The sequence below is a fragment of the Erpetoichthys calabaricus genome, chromosome 9 (genome assembly GCF_900747795.2).
Source record: "Erpetoichthys calabaricus chromosome 9, fErpCal1.3, whole genome shotgun sequence".
Taxonomy (NCBI): domain Eukaryota; kingdom Metazoa; phylum Chordata; class Cladistia; order Polypteriformes; family Polypteridae; genus Erpetoichthys; species Erpetoichthys calabaricus.
Window position 1 is genome coordinate 78979002 of NC_041402.2, and position 16946 is coordinate 78995947.

At 34.8% G+C, this 16946-nt stretch overlaps 1 protein-coding gene across 2 annotated transcripts in view; it reads left to right on the top strand.

Moving 5' to 3' along the window:
- LOC114657851 (polyamine-modulated factor 1-binding protein 1) overlaps positions 1-16946 on the top strand; it is a 417512-nt gene that overhangs the window by 11332 nt on the left and 389234 nt on the right. For both annotated transcript variants that reach the window (XM_028809793.2, XM_051932060.1), the window contains exon 2: positions 9644-9798. In XM_028809793.2, the coding sequence (XP_028665626.1) occupies positions 9644-9798 (155 nt within the window). The remainder of the gene's footprint in view (positions 1-9643; positions 9799-16946) is intronic.

The window sequence follows — 16946 nt, forward strand, 5'->3', positions numbered from 1 at the left end:
TGTTTTTTGCCATAAGTTGACATAATTATATTGCCATTCTGCAATAATCCTCAGAAAAATAAGCATGTCTGTACTTTTTTGTTGAGTAATTTTTTTAAATAGATAACACATCTGGCATTTTTATTATGAGTTGTTTGTGAAGGTGTTTGTTTTTTTTGATAAAATAATTATATGTGTACTTTTTCTGTCTCTCAGTAAGACTTTTTAAAAGTAACTCAATCAATGTTTATTTAATTCTTTTAATAATAGTTGAAATGACCTTAAAAAGCTGCAGCCAAAATTACAATATCTGTCGTTTGCACTGCATAGTACTATGACAAGAATTTTTGAGCTTGTAAAATAATAATTGTCCATTATGTGCATATTATTAAAGTTTTCAGAGATGATGATTTGCACCCATTAAAAATGTTATTCAAAGCATAATTAATTTTCTAAAGCAAAAACATTCAGTCCTTTGCATAGCTGAAAATGGGAAAAATTAATCAGTGAAACAAGCACACATTAATTTGCTGTCGTCAGTTTGGCTTAATAACAACTTTCCTAATTAAAAGCCGGTTCCTTTGTTTGTAATAAGCTTTGTCTTTCAATAAAGCAATCAGCAACCATTTTTATTGTTTCGGCAAACAGGCAGAATTGTTTCGAAGGGTAACTTCCTGAAGTAAGACATGAACAGCTTGAAATGTTATGACAAGAGGCACTTGAACCTTTGAATAATTTTACTGGCATCACTTAATGCAGGATACTGATTGCATGATTACATATATGTATTAGGTGCATCTTCAATTATAATTGATTAAACTTGGAAATCTAGATTGTTTTGTTATCAATCTATATATTTTCATATTTGCTAAAGAAGACATACTGAAAAAGAAGACAAAAGTACTAACTACATAATGTTTAAAAAAATCAGCATCATAAGTGTATGGTCTCTTTATTTTTCCTGCTCCGCTCAATAAAAACAAAACACATTAATGGTAAAAATCCTGGGGATTTTAACATTGCATGTGGAGAAATCAATAGAATATAAAGTGAGATCAGCTCCTAGCCTTGCCTGTTGCAGGAGAGATGAAACATAATAAATAAACAAATATTGGTTTATTTGAAGTGTTACAATTGTAGCGATTGGCATTAACTAGGGAACGGTTCTTTGTTTGAACTCTTAACACCCTTATTTATTGTGCGTGACACTGAGTGTGCACGCATGTTTGTTTTAATATAACTTCTTTCATTAGCATTGGTGGCATTAAGCCTTCCAATATTAAAGTGCTCCACAAAGTCAAAAAAAGGGTTATGAATAAATGTTAGAAAAATAAATAATGTTTCGACCTAGGATCATCTTCAGAAATAGCCTAGTAGGAGGCTATACCTGGTATTGTCTTTTTTCTAGTATGCTGCTGTAGCAGACTTGGTTAAATGTTAAATTTAGACCCTCTTGCAGTCCAGTGCTTGTATTCAAGCATTGTTTTTGCTTAAGTGAAGCAACCTCATTTTTACTTCATTATTATAAACGAGACTTCTTTATTATCATCCTAGATATATATATATATATATATATATATATATATATATATATATATATATATATATATATATATTAATATATATATAATATATATGTGTTGCTTGATTTTAATAAAATTAGGTTTTGTCTGTATATTTATTTCCTTTGCTGCATGTTGTGTCTAAATGACATGCCCAAAAATGAACAGCTGTTATTCTGTTTATGCAATATAAGTGTTTCTAATGACTGAAGAATAATGAGTATAACACTTTAAATTTGTAAACTTTTTAAATCCACAACTAAATGTTAAGCTTTATAGCCATCATTTGCCCACTCTTGTTTATGTGGGTGAAGTTTTTTTTTAAATGAACAAATGCCTTTGTTTCATACCAATATTAAATAAATAAAAACACAAGAAATTAGAAGCTTTAGAAATTTCCTTCCAAAAATGTGGATTCGCCTGGATCAGGGAAGGACCGGGAAAGGGGAAATATCTCCCCTGGGCACAAGAGGGCAGCCCCCCTGATTTCCACCAAGGACCACGAATATGGAGCGGTGAAGCTCAACCCTGTGGGGGTCCGTGGCCAAACCCAGGGGGTGCCTGGATGGTTCCTGAGCCCTGGAGGACAGCACTTCCGCCACACCAGGAAGTGTTGCCACTCCAGGAACCGTGTACGCCCGGAGTGCTTCCGGGTACAAGGGCAGCACTTCCTCCGGAACACCATCACTGAGCACCTGGAGCACATCCGGGGCGTTATAAAAGGGGCCGCCTCACTCCCTTCGAGGAGCCAGAGTCGGACGGAGCTTGTGGAGCTTGTGAGAGAGGAGTGGAGGTGGCCGAAGAGAGACAAAGCACTGAGGAGTCGTGGATGAGTTGCTGGAACCACTGTTGTAAATAGTGTGAAATAAACCGTGTGTTCTGGACATTAGTGTCATGTCTGTCTGTGGCCAGGCTATTTGTTACACAGTACATAACCAATAACCATTTTATGATGCACAACTAGTGCTGGGCGTTATGACCAAAATTCTATATCACGATATTTTTCAAAATTATATCGGTTTTACGGCATTGGACGGTATTTTTTTCCCATGCATGAGTGGATGTTAACCACATTTTCCACTGCAATTACTGGCTAAGAATAACCTATTCCACTGTAATGAGAATTGTACATTGTACAAAACTACACTTTATTGTGCACACAGGTATTAATACAGGTTTGCATGGCCCCATAAAGTGATAGTTTTCAAGGGGGTGGCACTAATGAAGAGAAGGAATCACATTGCATGACAGATGCAGTCAAAATATAAAGCCTTTTTATTGAACAAAGTTTGCAAACAACTTAAACTAAAATTTTGACAACATATTTTCAACCATCCAAAGAGGCATTTAGACTTAGTAAAATATCCAGAGGTGATTGTCAAAAGTTGTATTGCACTGAACATGTCTTAGAAAAGGAATAAATAGTAAATATTTTTTGTAAACCATCTACACTTTGTTGTTGTTAACAATCTCTGTCCACTGACATGTTAAAGTGACTTTTTAAACAACTTTACCATCATTAAACTGCATAATATTTAAACTAATAAATAATAGCAATACAATAAATAATAGTGCAACTTCCAGTAATAATACTATTGCTTCCAAGACTTCAAAGCCCAGGTGCATTACATAGTATTCACCAAATTAAAATAAAACAAGTGCAACTTGGTGATGACATCTTTACCAACTGAACCATCGTTAAGGTAAACTGTATTAATATGGACCTTGCTTCAAGCTAAGCTATATACATAAATAATAAAACTGCAACTTGCATTTATAATGCTATTTGTAGTATAGCCCTACGGAAGCGTATTAGGGCCACGGTGAAGAAAAAAAACAAAACTATGTTGAGATTAAAGTCGACATTTCCACTTTATTCTCGTAGTTTATTTTGTCATTAAAGTAGAATGTTGTAAACTTAACTTCATCCTAAAATCAATGTTTAATTTACTAGATTTTCTCAAACCCCGTCATAAGTTAATATAGCACATTAAATGCTTTGTGTTCTTAAACTGACTTCCTCTGCACTAAGAGGAGGCGCCGGCAGCAATCGCCACACAGAATACATTCACTTCATGATATTCCTGCTCTCTGAAAATGTAGAATGCTAAGATAAATTTTCATGATGAAATGCATTAAAGCAGGTATTAAACATGCACGGTAGTGCTGCTCCCTCGCAGTAAGGGGTCCCCAGGTGTATGTTCAGTGTAGAGAACTTTATGGCAGGTGTGACGAGGCTCCAAAAAACTGGATGTATGAATGGGTATCGCACAGGTTTAACTTAAATATTGTGTAAATATTGGGTTTGTGATCTGGTGGTCACAGACATGAACACAAAATTCAGTGCATGTTCTTCTGAGCTGGCTTTCTTTATTGCATGCGTGCTGTCTCTGTCTGATGTACCAAACCCGCAGTTCCTTTCTTTCCTTTTTCTTTCTCCACATAACCGATCACTACACGATAAACGTCTTTGTGAAATTAAACGTAGTTATAAACTTAGACCACGGAGTGTTCAGAACTTTAAAAAAATCTTCGTTATACATGTTTAATTATGCCATACATTCAGGGAAACTGAAGCACGTTGAGTAAACCCACCAGAAAAACGTGCAAATTCAAAGTGGGGAACACCCGGGACCCCATTGCTGCGAGGCAGCAGTGCAACCTCTGCGCCACCGTGCCCCCACATGATTAATACATGCTTTAATACATTTCATCATGAAAAATATATCAAGTATTTGTCTTAGCATTCTAAATCTTCAGGGAGCAGGAATATCATGAAATTAATGTATTCTGTGTGCTGCCTGCACCTCCTGTTAGTGCAAGAGGAAGTCAGTTTAAGAAGCACGTAGCGATTAACATGGCTCCGGGAACACTTAAGAAAAAGCATTTAATGTGCTACATAACTTATGACGGGGTTTGAGAAAATCTAGTAAATTAAATATTCATTTTAAGATGAAGTCTAGTTTACGATGCTCTACTTTAATAACAAATCACGAGAATAAAGTCATCATGTCGACGTTAATCTCGACAAATGGCAAGAATAAAGTAGAAATGTCGAGAATAAAGTCAACATGTCGACTTTATTCTTGTCATAAGCGTCGTGATTAAAGTGGAAATGTCAAGAATAAAGTCAACATGTCGACTTTATTCTTGTCATAAGCGTCGAGATTAAAGTGGAAATGTCGAGAATAAATTCAACATGTCGTCACATTATTACACAGTACCCAGGTACATTACACAGTATTGAAAAAAATAAAACAAGTACAATTGGCTTGCAGTATTATCCAGTAGTATAGAAACAGTATTCACACATTTGAACATAATGGTCCACATCCGACCTTTTAAATCCAAAGTATCTCCAGACAACAGACGTGATTCCTTTTTCTAGCAAAAGTTCTTCTGTGTCATCATGTTCAACTTTATCGTCTGCTACAGCTTCAGTTTCGGAATGTTCTCTGTCCATTTTCACCGCGCAATACCTCCACTACCGAATGTACTCCGTTGCACGCCTGTTTAGTGGTGTAGCAGTGAAAAAGAGCCCCCCGCGCAACACCTCCACTAACGCATGTACTCCGTTGCATGTGTTTAGCGGTGCAGCAGTGAAAAAGGTCCCCCTTAAACAGTTTCCTGCTGCACCACGTTCCGAACGTTATTTAGGGAATTTAAACCGGTGTTGCGGTATAAGAAAAATCCATATCATAGCAAAAATAAAAAACGGTTTTCGGTATAAACCGGTATACCGCCCAGCACTATGCACAACCCTCAAGATAATTTCCTTTTGTGCCCCAATTTGTCAACTATCATTGTAGATTGCATATCCCACAGCACTCCAAAGCAATATTCTATGGCACAAGGTGTCCAGGCGTCACGTGAAGTATAAACCCGGCCTTACACTATTCTTTAAGTCCTGAGCAGAGAAGTAGCTATTAGTCTCTTGCACCTAAACAGTCTCTTAAAGTATTACAGTTGCATTAATATTTTTATTTTCAGAGAGAAAAAAAATATACACACACACACTCTCTCTTTATGTAACACTCTGAAGCAACAAGGAAACAATTTGTGACTATGTACGTATAATTATGTGCTCATCCAAACCTTTACTTTCAAAATTATTTTATTGCCAGTTCATGAAACTATTTCTGTCTGCCACTAGACAAAGAGAAACCTTATATTCTGTACATTAGATTGGGGATTTTGTACTGCAGTTCACACATCTTCTACCTTCTGTTTTGCAGTTGCCCAACAAAGGTTTAATGTGTTTTTTTTTTTTTTTGTTTGTTACTTTTTTCTTGGATTTTACCTCAGGTGCAAGCTAAGTACATACACACATTTTCATTCCAGCTTTTTCAAGTGCTTGGGGAAATACCTCTCCTTGCAGCCTTGGGCACAGGGAAGGAAACAGCCCTGGACAGGACACACACATACACCTAAACCATTCACACAGTGTTCTGTCAACTTACACAGCACATTTTTGGCATGCAGGACGAAAACTGGCATATTCGGAAACAGTGGAGTGGAACAGAGACATTCAATTGAAATGTGTCCCACATGAAACTGCAAACGACGGTGTGGTGTGATTTAGTGACATTCAGTCTAAGAGTGATCCTCAATGAAGGGCCGCATTATGTGATTCAATGATATTTTGATCGGGGTTCTTCACATGTGGTGTGATACGAATACATTTGATTGAAGAGCAATCCACTGTTAAAGATCGGGGTGGGATGGGTCCTCATGTGAAACTTTGAGTGGGTGCAGAGTAATGGTATTTCATCGGTATGCTAAGAAGTTGAAGCTGAAAGAGCACTACTCAGAAAACTAACATAAGGAGAATATGCAGCAGACACAGCGTCTGGATATACAGTATTGGATACTAGCTGAAATATCCAGCGTTGCTCGGGAGGAAAATAAAGTGTTTTTTTTTTTTTTTTTAATTGTTTGAGAAAAATATAATAAAAAAAAAAAACAACTTTAAAAATAAAATTAACAAACAATGAAGACTCACTAATGTTCTTGTCTTGCAGTCTTGTGTGTATGTTATCATCCAGTTGACGCTTGGAACTGGCCAACTCTTTTTAATTTCAAAATCAATGGGTGTGGTGGTGCTCAAACATAAAGAATGCTGGCAGTCATCTCTAGTTCGCCCTCTGGTGGTCGTTCCGAATGTAAACTGTATGATGACATGCATAGAAGACTGCAAGATCACCCCCCACCCTACCCAGAAGGGGGTGGGTTAGGGTTGATTTTACCCTACAGTATATTTAGTTGACTAATAAGAGACGTGTATCAAGTTTCTTGAAAATCGCTCTAGCCATTTGGAAGTGATGCTGGAACATATATACAGTACATACACACACACACACATACAATGACTTTTATACTCTATATATAGATTTTAGTAATGAAAGAGAACAGACAACATTGAAACTTAGGATTTATTTGAAAGATAACACCCTTGGGTATGTAAAAATAACATTATTGGTTTTGATTGACTTGTGGGTTTATTGCAACATATATAAACAACATTGAAATATGGCAGTGTCTGCTTGTGCAGAAGTGGCTATGCAATATCAATTTCTCATTTAACATGTATAAACATTTTTTTTATGTTTTTAAGACTTAAATATAGTAAGGTACAAGGTAAAATAACATACATGTATTATATTAAGAAATATAGGCTTTTCAGCATAGATAGAAAATGGGCAGCACGGTGGCGCAGTGGTAGCGCTGCTGCCTCGCAGTTAGGAGACCTGGGTTCGCTTCCCGGGTCCTCCCTGCGTGGAGTTTGCATGTTCTCCCCGTGTCTGCGTGGGTTTCCTCCGGGCGCTCTGGTTTCCTCCCACAGTCCAAAAACATGCAGGTTAGGTGGATTGGCGATTCTAAATTGGCCCTAGTGTGTGCTGGGTGTGTTTGTGTGTGTCCTGTGGTGCCCAGGATTGGTTCCTGCCTTGTGCCCTGTGTTGGCTGGGATTGGCTCCAGCAGACCCCCGTGACCCTGTTTGGATTCAGCGGGTTGGACAATGGATGGATGGATAGAAAATGCAAGAAACATACTACTAAATCTCTCGTGAGGTGTTCCTTCTAACTCTGTGGGTTTTGTTAGACTGATGTTTCAGTAGCTGAAATAAACTGAAATAAGGCTGAACTTGGCCAGTGTATCCTCAATCCATCAATGTGGCTTGCTTGACACCAGTTCCTTATGCGGAACCTGTACCAATGTGAATGTCTTAATTGAGGTCTTGACCAATTTTTTTATAGCCTAGGTTATCATGCAGTTGACAAAACTGTAGCAAGATAATTTTTTGACCAGTGACTTTAGTTTTTAGGAAGATTTTGTTTTGTAAAATGCTGGAATCATACATTGATTCCAAAAACCTATTGCAATTAGGGCTGATAAATTCATTCAACTTTGAAATACAGTTTGTAACTATAAATTATATAAACCTCAAAAAAATGCTGAATTGTGTGTTGACAGTAAAATATTTGTCAGAAGGTATGATGCTAAATCTATAGCACATTCTATAGAAAAGTGGATTAGTTTCTAATTACAGAATATACCTTCCTTAGAATGAAGATAAGAAGAAAAAAAAATCTCAGTTAAAATAAATGGACAATGTTCGGATATTCAGGATTATTGCAGTTTAGGTCAAAGATGACTTAATATTGATTTTTCTTATTTTTTACTTGTTTAAAGCTTGAGATTTGTTAATAAAAAACTTTTTAAATCCACAACTAATTGTTAACCTTTATAGCCATCATTTGCCCACTCTTGTTTATGTGGGTGATTTTATTTTTTTTAATTTCTCTTTCTTAAAGCTTTTATTTAAAACCTACTCATTTTTGATCACTGTAATATCTAAATATTAGATACAAATCTGTTTTGAGAACTAAACGTAAGCCATTGTTTCATTGTTTATGTCCTTATTTACAAAATAAAACACATATAACCCATATTCAGTCTAATTTTTCCAGAATATTAATTGTCTGCTGTCCAAGTCAGTGGTTTGCAATCTTTGTCCTGGAGGGCCCTTTGGACTGCAGATTTTTGCCAAACCAGTTTCACTTAATTGAATTCTAATAATGGTAGTTAACAATGAATGGCGGTAATGTAGACACCAGGGAAAATGACAGAGAATACTCTAAGTGTCAGACCCACTAAGGTGGTCAGTAGTAGAACATGGCTTAAGTAACCAGAACACCTGGAATGAAAGTAATGATGATTATGGTGATAAAAATTGTAAAACTAAGATAAAAACACTAAATTATCTCCATGTTAAATACACAAATGCATGCAACTTTCTTTTACCAAATGATGTTTTGAATTTTATTATGTTAAAAATTTTATCATTCTGTGTCATTTGCCCCAGATGCCTACTCTGTCTGTTATTGACTGTCAGAATTTAAAATTTTGTAAAACCTTAATGGTATGTTAAGTGAAATTTTAAATTGCCTGCTTAAAAAGAAGTTACCATTTTCTTTAAAGTGTACTTGTGCCATTAGAAGGTATAACAATCATGTTTTATTTGTTCAAAATTGTCTTCTGGTACATAAAATGCTTAAACAGAAAGGTATGACAGCAGTTTTCAAGGACACATTTTACTGTACTACATATAGGTCAATGTTTGTAAAATCAATCTTTTTAACTAGCTAACTACTCAATATTATAAACCTTTTAGTATGTTTCAGATTTCATGCTATGCCGATGTTTGACAGAGATCAAAGTTGTTTTTTCAAAACTTACCAGTTTTTAGATGATGGTGACTCAAAAACAGAAATTTTGATCAACCCTTAGTCACTACAAGGCTTTATCTGCATTTCTTTGCTTTAATGCTCATTTCTTATAGATATAGTTCTTAAATTCTGAAAATTTATGTGGAGAGTCAATGCCAGTTGAAAAGAACTAAAAAGGTATTTTTTTAGTAATATGCTGTAAGTTGATTTTATTCTTCCTTTACCTTGCCTTTAATTTTTTGTTCTATAAGAAAATAACAGCTTCATAGTTCAGAAGATTTCATATTTTGACATACTTTGACGTGGCTGTGATTATGGTTTTATCTCACCATTTGTAAACCATGTACTGAGGAAATTGTTGCCTTTGTTTACAGGTTGCTTGCTGGATGTAGAGGATGATACAGGCACCCCTAGAGGTATGCACAGACCTGCAGAGATGCAAAAGCTACAGGCAGAGTTTCAAGCTCTTTACCAGCAGCGCCTTCGTAGACTTGAACAGCTAGATGGAAACAGGGAGGATACGCTTCAGGTGAGTTTTTTTGTATGACATTGAATGTTTTTTGATATGAATGATCTCACTGTATGGTGCAGACTTACTTTGCACGTTTAACTGTAGGATGCTCAAATTGAGATAATCTATTATTCCCTGAGAAGATTCCCTCATATAGGGTAAATTGGATATATTTCAAAACAGCTGGTGTCATATTGACACTTTCATTTACTTTACCTTATGTGGTGTAGCTGCTGTACTGTGCTTGAAAATGTTAAAATATATCTTGTAAGATAGACATTAGAGCTTTTGGGTTCCACATCTCTTTTTTACCTTCTTATTTGCTAATTGTTTTGATGCTAAGTTCTTTTTTTATAGTTAATGTAACTAGTCTTGTTCTTTAAATTGTTTAATGGCTGCTTACTTATAAGGTCTAGACCATCTTTCACATGTTTTGGTCAATTTTTATAACCTATCCTTGTAACATTTGCAGCATGCGTTGCGTCGCGTGAAGTATAAACCCGGCCTTACACTGTTCTTTAAGTCATGAGCAGAGAAGTAGCTATTAAGCTGCTAAAGTTTGTTCAGCTTCAATGTTAATTGACAGTATTATTAAAAATTGTTTCTTTATCAACCAGTATTTTGTTTAGTGCTTTAAATGACAATATTTACGTTAATGCAGCTTTTAAATATTAACCATAAAATCACTTCACTATGCACATAGCATTTAAATACATACTGAATTATTCAAAGGTTTTCTGGTTACTATATTAGACAACATAAATATAGTCTGTTCACTCTAGCATCATCATGTTTATAAGCAAATGTTCAGTTAAAAATAATTATGGAAGATTGTAATGAACATAACTGACTTTTAGCATTAGCAGTTGTTGGGAAGGAATAGTTTTTAAAAAAGTGAATACAAACCTATTGTATGTATTTAAAAAATATTTACAATATCTAAAAAAATATGTGTAAACCTCAGCCACATAAGGCATATTCTATTGCTATTCAATAAATAAGTAAACTATGCAAAAGGCAAGTGATCAAGCTAAAAGAGGTAATGGGTCAATGTACAGTGTGCAGATCAGTGCAATCAGTGCAAAATTGGTTCAGATACAGAAAGCAATTGATTATTTTGTGAAAAGCATTTTCCTAATTAAGTAAAATAAAAAAAAAGTTCAGTTCCTCTGGGACTGAGTTCTGTAAAGGCTGTCCATTTTACATGTATAAACAGTTTTCATTTAAAAAAACTAATTAACAAGCTGGATACATTTTCAGGTGACATTAAACTAAGTGTAATAACAGACACCTTGTTGTCAGCAAAATCATTACGATGAACCTGCCCTTGACAGAATAAACGTGAGGCTTTTCATATAAGAAACAAAAAAAAATGCTTGTAAGTGTGATACAACAGAGAGTCTGATAGTTGAAGGAACACATTATGTTTATAGTAGACTTGTCACTCTTAATGCTCAGAAAGTGTACAGAAGTGATTAAATAGGATGTTTGGTTATATAGCAGGCTGTGCTGACTTTGGATACAGGTCAAGGGGGATTATTCTAAAGCAGTACACCGGACTTGTGAGGTCTCATCCGTGATATGGTGTGCAGTTTTACTCTCTGTATTGCAAAAAAGATATAACAGTGCTATAGCAAGTCTACAGAAGGGCTATTTCTATGACTGTTAAGTATGAGTTATGAGGAAAGTTTGGAGAAACAAAAATATTTTCAGTTTAAACAAGTGAATAGTAAAAGGTAAAATTCATTAAGTGTTTTAAGAAAGTGAGCAATAGTTGTTACATTAAAGTGAGTTTTTCCAGAACAATACTGGGGCACAGATGAAAGTTGGACAAGAGTAAAATTTAGGAAGTTTTTTTTTTAAACCACAGTGATCTATAAGAACTTATGAATTATGTCCTGAACTAATGTAGTAGTGGGGAACTTAAAATTTTGACTTTTTTATTTTTAAGAGTAATATGGATAGAGATTGACTAACTGTGTTGGTCTAAATAGCTTGTTCTTGTCAAACTAGAAAATTTGTTCTTAATAATTAGTCAAATCACAAGTGTTTCACCTTGTGGAAGGAAGTTAATATCAGCATGGGGAGATATGCCTTAGTGTAGACAAACATTACCTTCAAGTCTGGATCCAAACGTAATGATGCAGTAGCATGCATTTGTATTTTGTGTTGTTTTATTACCTAATTTAATTGATTGTCTAATACATTATTTTTTGTAAATATAAACTCTTCCCATAGGCTCAAAATATTGTAATTGCTTATTTTTATTTGCCATTTGTAACCATAAATGCCTACATTTTTAATTATTTCATACATGTATATGCAGTTGAATCACTCATAAACTGCTATTGATTACAGAATCTATGCTTAATTTGTGCTTATAGAAGCAGAAAAGCTTACACTATACAATAGCAGTTATCCCCCAGTGGCTGTCATTGTAAAAGTGTATTGTGATCATTAGTTTGCAGGATCTCATTTAACTTGAAAATCGTTTGTTGTCTTGAGCATTTTCTCCATAGTGGCATAACTTTGTGTTTAGATACTTGTGCTTACCTGAGCTACCACCTCCCTGAAAGAGCACATAAAGTATTATACTGTACAGCTGAACATTTATTCTTTATCTATGTGTTGATATCCACAAAGTGGATTAAAATGAAGGCCTTTTCTGAATACTAAAAAGCAGAAAATAGTTTAATTTTTGCAAGTGTTTAAAATGCCATACTAGGTGACATCTGCATTTTTCAGATACAACTGTATTTGAGTATTTTTGGTAATTTGACTGTTTGTTAGAGCGTTTAATGGTAAAGGTTGCCGTCACATGTGCAAGCTCATTTTTGACAAGGACAATGATTTAAATCTGATCTTTAGAAGAGTTTATAACTCTATTAGCTAGCTTCATGCGGATAAACGATATTGTGCTATAATCAAACCATGACAGGTTGATCAATGTTGTCAAAAGAATTAGTGTCCTTATATCAAAAGCTTTTTGTATTTTTTTTAGTCTGTCCCATTAAAGGATTTTTATTGTATATCCTTACATTTTTCAGAATGCTGCTTCTGGCTGAAGTCCAGCTAAGATGGGCAAACAAAACCTCTATAAAATACCTATATTGATGGATAAAAATTATTTTCCAGAAAATGCTCCAAAGTCTGCAATCACACTTTAAGTGGGAGCTGTTTTTATATGGATTGTAAAACTAAAGCTAAAGTGAAAATGTTGTAGTAGCATCATGTTCTTTCAATAAGAAACATACACTGTCAGCATTTGTAAATGGCAAAATGCTTGCAAATTGTCCATCCATCTTGTTTTACATTTATATTGATGTCTGCTACTATTGGATGTAAAACAAAAAAAATCAAGCAAACTGTGCACACAAAAATTAATTTTAAAAGTATTTAGAGAACTGAGCTCAGCCATTGTAGGTTATTGTAGTTAATGTTGTACTGGTGTTTTAAATGTCATATCATATCATTTTCTAACTTGCTTAATTCAGACTAGGGTCATTGGGGCTTATCCCAGCTAGCATAAGGGATTAAGGCAGGAACAAACAGGGCACCAGTCCATCACAGGGCAAAAACACACAAACACACACTAGGACCAATTTAGCATTGGCAATTCAGCTGAACTGCATATCTTTGGGCAGTGAAAGCAAACTGGAGCACCCAGAGGAAACACACTCACACATGGAGAGAACATGCAAACTCCACACAGAGAGGACCATGGATGCAAACCTGGGTCTCTTTAATGTGAGGTAGCAGCGCTTCCACTACGCCACCATGCTGCATAGGTTTTAAGTGGTCTAATTGGGAAATTAGTTTGGGGCTCTTTTAATTAATGCTGGCTTGATGACAGCAAAATTATTTCAGTGTGTACTCCTTTTTAGACAGTCCTACAAACTATCTTAAAGAACTTAGGTGAGATTATTTTGGGGTCCATGAAAAAAAGATTTGTTAGATCTACAACCCTCCAAGATGTTAAAACGTAACTATAAGTTATTGTACAGCTTTTCATTCCTGTGAAAAGAGTGTGACCAGGATATACCCCATGAATAACTCTTGAAACTTTAAGTTGTATTATTCATTGAGCTATCATAAAGTGCAGATGCTAGCTTTGATTTGAAGTAGATGGGAAGAGAAGTAAAGAATATCAGTGCTCATGATTGTCAAATTCTGGCTGCTAACTATACCTGACCAAAATGGTACAGTTGACTGCTATGCCTCAGATAGCTTCTTGATTTTACATATTGTGGAAGAAAGTGAATGGAGGGTATTTGTTTTACTTAGTTGATACACTTTTCTTAACCTGATTTTCGAGCAAATGCTTGCATGTTCCCTTTTTTGTAATTGTTTGCTGTTCTGTAGGCTTATTACCCTATTCAGTTTTTTTCCCTCTTGTATTTATCCTTTGACTGTCAGTATGATTAATATAAATATATCCTTAAATAATGCTATCCTATTCTTCTCCTTCTCAAGTATAGAGAATGATGTGCCCATAGTGAGCCCTGCTTTCAAAATGAGTAATTATAATTGTGAAAAAGGAAGTAAAAATCCATTTTGGAAGAGGATTTGTTTTACTTCAGGTGATCTGTTGTTTCAGTCCTCCCCAATATTTCAATATTAGTTATAAGGTTTTAGGCCTATTTTAGTTTTGAACTAAATAGAAATGAATGATAATGCAACTCTTAAATGGTTAACATTATTTTAAAAAGAACAAAAAAGAATGAAAAGGTTGAGGTGGGTGTGAAAACCTTTCGTGGCAGCATGTACAATAGTTAACCTGTTCACCTTTTTTGGATTGAACATTAAAAAATGATCTCAAAAGTGATCAGTGATGGATGGTGCACACAAATAAAGGCCTCTGTAAAATACAGTTTGATTGATTTCATGCTGACCTTTCAAGAATGCCACAAAATTATAATGAAGACTAGCACCATTACAGTTTTGTGCAGACTTTCTGTAATTCCTGTTTGTTATCTGTGTCAAATTTATTGCCATTGTCAATATTAAATGTTGGGAATAAATGTAGTCTGCTAGATTCAACAAGTGAGTGGCTTACATACATTTTTAATTGGTTATAAAGCTGTGACATCTAAGACATTTTTTAATATCAAATAAAATGTTAAAAAGCTAATGTCTTTTTTAATTATACTAGCAAATATAAAGTATCATTGCCAGAAGGACTAAAACAATAGACTGCTTAAGTTTTTTTCTTTCTAAAAAAGCAATTTGTACAAAGCATTCATTTTTATTAAAAGTTATTATAGTAAAGCAAGACTACCCTTGAGCTCCAAAGTCAGCTGAAAATGTGAACTGACCATTTATTAGGCTACTATAAAAAAAAAACAGCTTTATAATGAAAATGAACAGTAGTGCAAGCTTTTAGGGAAGATTCACATTTATGTACATGCGGAAACATGGTTTAATGCATGTGCATTTTCCACACGTTTTTATTATATTAATATGTGTTTTTAACACAGACATGTTCATTCAGTTTTCATGTACTACTTCATGTCTGTTTGCAATGTTGTGTTTGAAGTTAAGGTGTCTAATGAATCTTCTAGCACTTCTTCTCCTATCATGTAAAGTTGTTTTGTTAAGCCTTGGGAATTGTATTCTGGTAGTATGATGCCTGCTTTTCCAATTATAATCACATTCATGGCAATGCATTCCTAAAGAAGCTTCAGAGACAGAACTGATTTTAGGTGAATTTCTCCATGGGGCTTGGAGCATGGATATGCTTAGTTTGATCTGTAGAAAACAGAAAAGATGGTTTGCCAGGGCATGGAAAGTGTTAGAAACAGATTGAGTCTGTGCCAAGACTGTTGTGAATTATGTGACCAGGAGAATTAAAGGGCTATAAGAGGAAAGAGGCAAGGAGAGGTAGAGGTCAAAACCAGTAAAACTAACAATATTGGCAAACTAAGTAATTTATGGGGCAAAGAGAGAAACAGAGTGAAAAATGTGAGGAGAATTTAGCAGCCAAGCTAATCCAAAATGAATCCCTAACCAAAGAAAACTTGTGCACATGCAGTAATGATTTTTCTTGAAAATTTTAAAACTGGGATAACCTGAGTGCTGCACGTTCATCTTTTATATGATAGTGGTGATGACCCTCACATTATAAGGTTGACCAAAAATGGCTGAGCAAACCACTACAAACATGGCTGCCAAATACGAAAGTTACCTCACCAAAATGTTTTCAGTGTGATGTCACGATTTTAAAAATAAGTAAACACAACAAAACACAAACTGAAAATGATGTCTGAAATTGTTACAGAACCTAAAAAACTTGAGCCTCATAACAGAAGTAAGTATAATAGAGTAGAAGACTTTTTGTACCTTTTCATAGATAGTGTAACTCAATCAACAATCAACCACAGATTTCTGCTGTGGTTAGTGAAATAAACTGCAGCTACAGAGAAAAAATGGAACACAAACGCACTGGAGAAATAGCTACACTTTGCCTGGTCTGATGAGTCTCATTACTACAGATCCATTTTGATGTGAGGACCAGTATATGACAGTAGCCTCACATTTCCACAGATGCTGCTGGTGGTAGCAACTATGGAATGGCTTAGGTTTTGTTTTTGTGTTGCACATTTCATTGCATAAGACAAATTAATATGTGTGTGAATTACATGGGATATGTGAATGTCAATGTTAACCATGTATAATATCCTTTCATAGTTTCAGTGTACCAATCTGCAAGTGGGCATTTTTAGCAGGCAATGGTCCATGCAAGAAGACTAGCAAAGGCTTAAAATAGTTTTGAAGATCATGACTATGAATTCAGGTTAAAGCATTGTCTTCTCCTTTAACTATGACTTTATCTATTTAAAAAACTGAGACTGATTGGAACAAGTTTTTTGATGTAGAGAGCCATCATCGACTAATATGCAGCAACTCGGTCTCACATCAGAGTTAATATGTTAAATATTTTTTAGAGCTTCATGGACAGCAGTGCTCTAATATTATGTTATAAAAATATTTGTCCCTTGTCCAATTATGAATGTTATTGTGTACACATGAAAAAAACAGCGTTTGATATATAAACAGCGTTTGATATATAAGGTAATCAAATATTGAATATAATAATAATAATAATAATTCTTTACATTTATATAATATACATGTATAAATATATTTATATATAATAATATAATAAA